The following is an 8,165-nucleotide window of genomic DNA, read 5'->3' as shown; positions in this document are numbered from 1 at the left end:
AAAATTGGAAAAATGTTCTATTTGAATATATTTTAAAATGTAATTTATTTCTGTTATTTCAAAGCTGTATTTTCAGCATCTTTACTGCAGTCTACAGTTTCATATGATTGTCCAGAAATCATTCTAATATACTGATTTTCTGCTCAACAAACACTTCTGATTATTATAATGTCGAAAACAGCTTAGTAGAATTTTTTCAGGGTTCTTTTCGAAGTTCAGAAGAACAGCATTTATCTTTTGTAACACCACTTTATCATCCCTTTTAATCAATTTAAAGAATCTTTGCTAAATAAAAGTATTAATTTCTAAAAATTATACTGACTCCAAGCTTTAGAATGGTATATAATAGCATAGAGTCTAGTATAGTGTATAACGATCTTTCCATTCATCAAAGATTCCTGAAAAAAAATATACTTGCAAAACGGTTTTACATGTTAAAATTAACAATAATATTAATAATAGTTTCTCGAACAGCAAATCAGTATATTAGAATGATTTCTGAAGGATCATGTGGCACTGAAGACTGCAGTAATGATGCTGAAAATTCAGGTCTGATCACAGAAATAAATTACACTTTACTGTATATTCAAATAGAAAGCAGTTATTTTAAATAGTAAAAATATTTTACAATATTACTGATTTATCTGTATTTTTTGTTGTATTGGTAGTGTAGATAATAGATCTCCTGTATATTTCATGTAATTTTACAGTAAAATACTATTATTTTTGACATTCCTAGAATTCCCTCATTTGATGATTTTTCTAATGAATACATTTCATTTTTTAGCATCTTTTTTTGCATCAGTTATGTACATTAGGGTTTTCATCTCTTTACCATAATGTTTTTAAAGTGGTATTATAAAGTAAAAAAATAAATAAATAAATAAAAATATATACATATATTTTTCAATTTGAGTATTTCTGTATTATTTCAGTTAATTAAACATTTAGTAATAAAATTTTTATCTATACAGTTTTAAATGTTGCTACGTTTATTCTTACAGTGAAGCTCTGGCAACATACTGTAAATGTCACTTTTTTTAAATAAAACAATGCATATCTTATATCCTGTAACTTGTTACAGAGTTTTTAATTATTATTTATATACCCTTTGGTCCTGTGCTGTGACGAATTCATTTTAAAAAGTACAAATGTGGACCATCAAAAAATAAATAATTAAATAAATAAAAAAAATAAAAAATTAAAGCTGCAAGCAGCGATGAAAGGGCCCTCGCCATCTGCGCAGTCACCATCCCGATAGCATCAGGAAAACGGTGCATTCACACATGCATTCACAGCAACCCTCTGCCAGTTTGGATTTAATGTTTACAGCATTGAAAGGGTTACACTTTAAAGTCAACACACAGACACATACACACAATATATAACATTTTGCCATCCAGGTTCATTTGTTAATATTAACTATATTAGTTAACATGAACAGTAATTAAATAGCATTTATTAATGTTAATTAATATTAAGCTAAAAAAAAGTATTCATACATTATTAAAATGTAAATTTGTATCTTTTAACATTAGTTTATGTACTGTCAATTAACATGAACATACGAATATTTTTAATATATATATATATATATATATATATATATATATATATATATATATATATATATATCTTAAAATTATAATTTTCAGATGTTTTGAACAGATAACAGCAAAGTTTGTTTTGTTGTCAAAGTTTGTCTTGAAATTGTTAATTATAATTTTATATTCAATAAATAACACTATGAAAATAAATGTCTATCAATATAGATAAATCACTCATGCTAAAAAGTTGTATTTTTCTTAATCTTTTGCTATGTGACTGCATAGGACAAGTTCATGGTACAGTTCAGTAAAAAAATAAAAAATAAATAAAATAAAATCAAACAATGAAAGATTTAGTGTCCCTTTATATTTTCTCAAAGATCAGACATATTTATGGAGATTACACTACATCAATGTGCATTTCTTCCTCAAAGATGGTCTATTGCAAAACAGCATGTTTTACTGCTCTCTCACCCTCCCTCCCTTTCACCCCTCCCCCCTACACTCACTCTGACACTCAACGCACACACATACTTAGATACAGACAGGCAGAGTGAGAGGAGATTTCTGATTTCTTTTTAAAATTTTCTTTAATTCATATAAGCTTGTATACTTATGAGATTAACAGCATTTGCTCAGAATGATTAGTTCTCTGTGTGAAAAAAGTTTTAAAGAGTTTGGATGTTGCACTTTAAAGATATAATAAAATTACGGTTATCTTTTTTACTATCAATTTAAAAAATCACCATGTCAACACCATTCAAGATATCCCAAATCCGCTCGCAATTTAGCATCTTCAGAATCTTCTCTTTATGTTGAAAAAGTTTGGTGAGAACATCATGTTACTCTTATGAGAAGTATGAATTTGTTTACAGCCTGATTTTTTCAAAAATCCACATTCAAATCAAAATAGCCGGCTTCCTGTTGATCGTAGCTAATGAGTTTGATTTAGAAAGTTGTCCAGATTGATGAGAACAATATATGTGCAGAGTTTGGTGACTGTAGGAAAAACTTACCCCCCAACTTTTTGTCAAAAGATGGCGCTATAGAGTGCCTGCTCCACACCCATTTATGACCTTTTGCCAGTGTCTAACTATCATTAATATTGATGTGTGTGTTGAGTTTCATGAAATTCTAAGCATGTTATCTGCCTCGAAAAGACAGGAAACTAATTTTAAAGTTTGACACGTTGCCATGGCAACAGCATTTGATTTATCATCGACCCCTTTACATATTCTCATCGGCCGTGTTTTGACATTTTTTTGATGAAGTTTGAAGAAAATCGAGTAAAATTAAGAGGCTGATTTCAAAGCATTTTGAAAATGACACACTTCCTGCTGCCAGTTGGTGGCGCTGTAACTTTGACACATAATAGTCACGTTTATGTTCATGGTTTGTTAGGATATGGCAATATTTTGCCGAGATACAACTATTTGGATCTAGAATCTGAGTGTTGTGAAAAAAAAAAAATAAATTCAAAATATTGAGAAAATCACCTTTAAGGTTGTTCAAATGAAGTTCTTAGCAATGCATATTACTACTCAAAAATTAAGTTTTGATATATTTACTGTAGGAAATTAACAAAATATCTTCTTGGAACATGATCTTTACTTAATATCCTAATGTTTTTGGCATAAAAGAAAAATCGATCATTTTGACCCATACAATGTATTTTTGGCTGTTGCTACAAATATACCCATGCTACTTAAGACTGGTTTTGTGCTCCAGGGTCACATATAATATGATATATTAGTAAAAATGATATATTAGAAGTGTGTCCAAACTTTTGACTGGTAGTGAACATATCTACAAGCAACTACAAACTACAAGCAAATGTATCATTTTTTGTCATGAATAAGTTTCTCTTTCACAAAATCTTCAGGCTGGCTTATAAAAATAGTCAGTCATACTACTTTTTTTTACTGTTATAGGACTGTAAAACAACAATAACAAAGTTACAGCACTACTCCTAATGCCTTCTACAGATTATACATCAGTGGCGCAAGTAGAAATGAACCATAAAACATGCAGGTGCATAAGGTGGGCAGATATATGTAATAAATCTCTGAATGAGTGCTTCCACAGTCACTGACTCCAGTAATAGCGGCCCATGCTCCAACAAGCACATCATTACCCTGAAAAACAACATGCATGAATGTCTGTGAGAATTTCAGCTTTAGGATCAACACCACCTGTCTGGATTTAATTGATATTATGCTACAATTTATGAGAGAATAAATCAGCATATTGATTTATCTGCAGTGCTTATGACAAAGTATCTCTCTCTTCTCTGACGGGCCTGTATAATGATGGCAGTGATGAGGCCAAAAAGCATTACTGTAGCTGCAGATGCAATATACGCTGTACAGTAAAGAGATCTGATGAGCTTTAATGCCTGAGCTTCGCTAAAGCCTTTGAAATGTAAATGCTGTACGTATCAAAGGTTGGCTGCCAACCCACAGCAAAACGCCTGACATTCAATCAGATCACAGCAAACCAGCTGAGTGAACATACCGTTCAAGCAAACAAACATGTAAATCAATGGACCAAACAGGATCAACACTGTTTGAAAATGTATTTTATAAAATAAAGAAAAACACAAAATCTATGCAATTCAGCGAGAATGCATGTATTATACATTTAGGTCAAAGACAAAAAAGGGTTTAAGCATAAAAACAATAAGTGTAATACTGCTTTAAATTGTTGTTGTTTTGCCAAAAAATATTAAAAAGTTTTCTCTTTAATTTAATTGCATATTTGTTTTTGTTTCTATGAGGAAAAAATTAATATCATACATTTTTCCCTAATTTACAGAAGACACCCACTAAAATGTCATTCAGTGTCAATGTTGTCAGGCATATTTACAACAAAAATATTAAAAGACAAAATGCTTTCAACGAAATACTAATTAGTTTAAATTTGGCACTATCCGATTCCTAGGTTTTGCCCATTTGTCATTAGAATGTTTTACTCGTTTAAAACACAACAATATGCTCCCGTATTCTTTTATATATTTTATGCACAAATCAAGGCAAGGCAAGGCAAGGCAAGTTTATTTATATAGCACAGTGGTAATTCAAAGTGCTGTACATAAGAAGAATTAAAATCATAATATAAAAATCATCGTAATAAATCACAACAATAAAAACAGAGGATTTAAGAACATTTTAAATGATTTAAAAATTTAAATTAAAATTAATTAAAACAGCAGAAATGAGTATACATAAAATAATGCAATCTGTTCGGACGTAGCACAGTGCTCATTCAATAAATGCACAACTAAACAGATGAGTTTTGAGTCTGCATTTAAATGTGTCTAATGTATTAGCACATCTGATCTCTTCTGGAAGCTGATTCCAACTGCGGGCGGCATAATAGGTAAAAGCGGATTCCCCTTGTTTTGTGTGAACCCTTGATATTACTAACTGACTCGATCCTAGTGATCTGAGTTGTCAGTTAGGTTTATATTCAGTGAGCATGTCTGCAATGTATGTAGGTCCTAGGCCATTGAGTGCTTTATAAACAAGTAAAAGTACTTTAAAATCTATCCTAAACATAACTGGTAGCCAGTGTAAGGACCTAAGGACTGGTGTAATATGCTCTGATTTTCTGGTTCTAGTCAGAATCCTGGCAGCAGCGTTCTGTATGAGCTGCAGCTGTCTAATGGTCTTCTTGGGAAGGAGTGAGGAGACCATTACAATAGTCCACCCTGCTGGTGATAAAGGCATGAACAAGTTTCTCCAAATCTTGACGGGAAACAAAACATCTAATTCTTGCAATGTTTTTGAGATGATAGTATGCTGATTTAGTTACTGCTTTAACATGACTACTGAAACTGAGGTCTGACTCCAGAATCACACCCAGATTCTTGACTTGATTTTTAGTTTTTTGACCCCTAGTGTCAAGGTACGCATTTACCCTATGAACTTCATCTTTGTTTCCAAATGCAATGACTTACGTTTTCTCCTTGTTTAACTGAAGAAAGTTTTGGCACATCCAACTGTTAATTTCATCAATGCATTGGCAGAGAGAGTCAATGGGGCTGTAGTCATTTGGCGATAAGGCTAGGTAAATCTGGGTATCATCTGAATAGCTGTGATATGCTATTTGGTTCTTTCTCATTATTTGACTTAGTGGGAGCATATACAGGCTGAACAACAGCGGCGCTAGAATTGAGCCTTGTGGGACTCCGCATGTCATGGACGTCCACTTAGACTTATGTTCTCCTATACTTACATAATAACCTCTTCCTTCTAAGTATGACCTGAACCAATTTAGAACCATCCCAGAAAGCCCAGAAAGACAAATCAGAATAAACATGTTGCTTGAATTTGTTACATAAATATTGTTACACTGAAAGATATTGTAACATTATTTCAAACACATTTTATTCTACAAAAACTACTAAAAGTAGATACTTTATTTACATTTTGTGTGCTTTCTATGGACAATCACTTTTGTAAATTTCTTTTGACGTGGACATCTTAACGTCTTTGACCGTCATACAAATTCCTTGTTTGATTGCACTACATTTTAAATTTAAATACATAAAAATAAACAAAAAATGTTGCATTTCAGTACTGCATATACACAAAAACGTTTTGATCTCATTACATCTTAAATAATAATAGAAATTTCATTTCTTTAGTTTTTTTTTTTAAAACAAGTGAACTGTCTAGAAGCACAAAACCTAAAATAAATAAATAAACAACTGACATATTTTTACATCCAGCCACTTCCTTAAAGGGATTTTCATGAACATGCATTCTGCTTAAAAGGCCTGTGGGATGATGCAAACACACACAGAGAGACATATATAATCATCATACACACAACTAAATCCACTTAGAACACGTCTGATTTCATTAGCTAAGAGTAAAACAATCCCCAAACCAGTTCTGAACACAAGGCATGTGATTTATAAACACAAGCACACCTGTGCTTTGACTCTGACCTGAGACAACACAATGATATTTACAGTATTTCTCCAGTGTGTCTTATTGTAGGAGGAGCGGGTTGAGACAAAGGCTCAACTAGCGCTACATTACATATGTATATAAAACACCGTATGCGGCACTTTATCAACGCTACAGCACAAATCTGACTCTTAACACCGGGTGCTAACGAAACAATGCAGTTCAATGCAATACAGTCCGGTGTGCAATGAGTGAGAAAGGCGTTTGTTGTGCTGTGTGACAGCGGACGGACTCACCTCGAGGACCGCGCACAGCGTCAGCAGCACCGCCGCTCCATGGCGCTTCATTCGCTCCTGCATTTCGGCACCGAGGCACAGTCAACAAATGCTGTCAGGACGGAGGTTTCATAGCATATAAACATGAATGTTCACGGCAGAAACACGGGTATGCTCATGCTGAAGGCTCGGTGAGGAGAGAACAGCGCCTGCATCTCAGCTCGATCCGCGCTCGCGCAACAATGCAACTGATTTCCTTTGGTGAAAAAACAGCACGCGATATTAACGCGCACAAACAGCCCTAGGCTTCTGTCTCATCCTGCTCAATGCAAAACTAGAGCTGTACTGAAACATTTCAGCACATGCTTTAAATAGAAAGCACACTGATTTACAAAGTAATTTTACTTGGATATAAAACCTATCATGTATGGAAGGCATTTTCTGCCAGTTTGAAACAAATCAATGGAATTCTAAAAATGAAAATGAAAACCAGATGAACAATTTCATTGTAAAAAGCTATGTGCAAAATATGTGCCAAAATTAAAATGAAATGATTTAATTTTAATTTTCATTTTCACTGTGACGATGCATTTTTCCTGTCAAATTGAAAAATAAAACGCATTTCATTTGCATTGCAATCTCGAGTGAAAGCAGCCAATCATAAAATGAAAAGGTATATGTGAAAAAGAAATTGCAAATCTAGTTTTTACAAAGCTTTTTATTAATGCTCACTCAATAATAGTGACTTTTTTCACATATTTTTTGTTTTGTTGTCTCTTTTATTTCAGTCTTCATTTTCAAGTCAACTTGTATGCAAACTAGATGTTAATCAGGGGGGCGTGGCTTATTATTCCAGAGACGTACAGTGGCCCATTCCCACCAGTTAAGTAAAAAATATGATTCTGTAAGTCAAAATAATAAGAAACTCTCTCATATTAATGATTTAATAGCTCATAATAATGACAAGCAGCTGAGCAGAAGGGAGTGGCACGTTTTCTCACTGACACATGAGAAGTCAGTCATTATTATGAGCTATTAAGTCATTAATATGAGAGCGTTTCTCATTATATTGACTTACAGAATCATATTTTTTACTTAACTGTGGTGGGAATGGGTCACTGTAAGTCGCTGGAACAATAAGCCACGCCCCACGATTAACATATAATTTGCATACAAGTTGACTTTGAAAATGAAAACGAAAACTGAAATAGACAACAAAACGAAAAATAAATTTTACATTTTGATTTGAATTGTCACTATTATTGCGTGAGCATTAATAAAAAGCTTGGTAAAACTGGATTTGCATTTTCTTTTTCACGTTTACCTTTTTATTTTAAAAAGGTAAACTTTGACTCGAGATTGCAATGAAAATGAAATGTTAAATCACCAACTGCATTTTATTTTTCAATTTGTCAGAGAAAATGCAT

The 8,165-nt window shown here is 32.8% G+C and overlaps 1 protein-coding gene across 1 annotated transcript in view; it reads right to left on the bottom strand.

The window, feature by feature from the left end:
- The window catches only part of vopp1b (VOPP1 WW domain binding protein b), a 65,960-nt gene extending 59,008 nt beyond the window's left edge, over positions 1-6,952 (bottom strand). Inside the window, exon 1 of the mRNA XM_073831197.1 lies at positions 6,760-6,952. Within this exon, the coding sequence (XP_073687298.1) occupies positions 6,760-6,822 (63 nt within the window). The 5' untranslated portion in view covers positions 6,823-6,952. The remainder of the gene's footprint in view (positions 1-6,759) is intronic.
- Positions 6,953-8,165: the final 1,213 nt, after the last annotated feature.

Source organism: Garra rufa, chromosome 24, assembly GCF_049309525.1.
Source record: "Garra rufa chromosome 24, GarRuf1.0, whole genome shotgun sequence".
NCBI lineage: Eukaryota > Metazoa > Chordata > Actinopteri > Cypriniformes > Cyprinidae > Garra > Garra rufa.
Note: the sequence above shows the minus strand (reverse complement) of the source record. Positions and strands in the feature narration are given on the sequence as shown.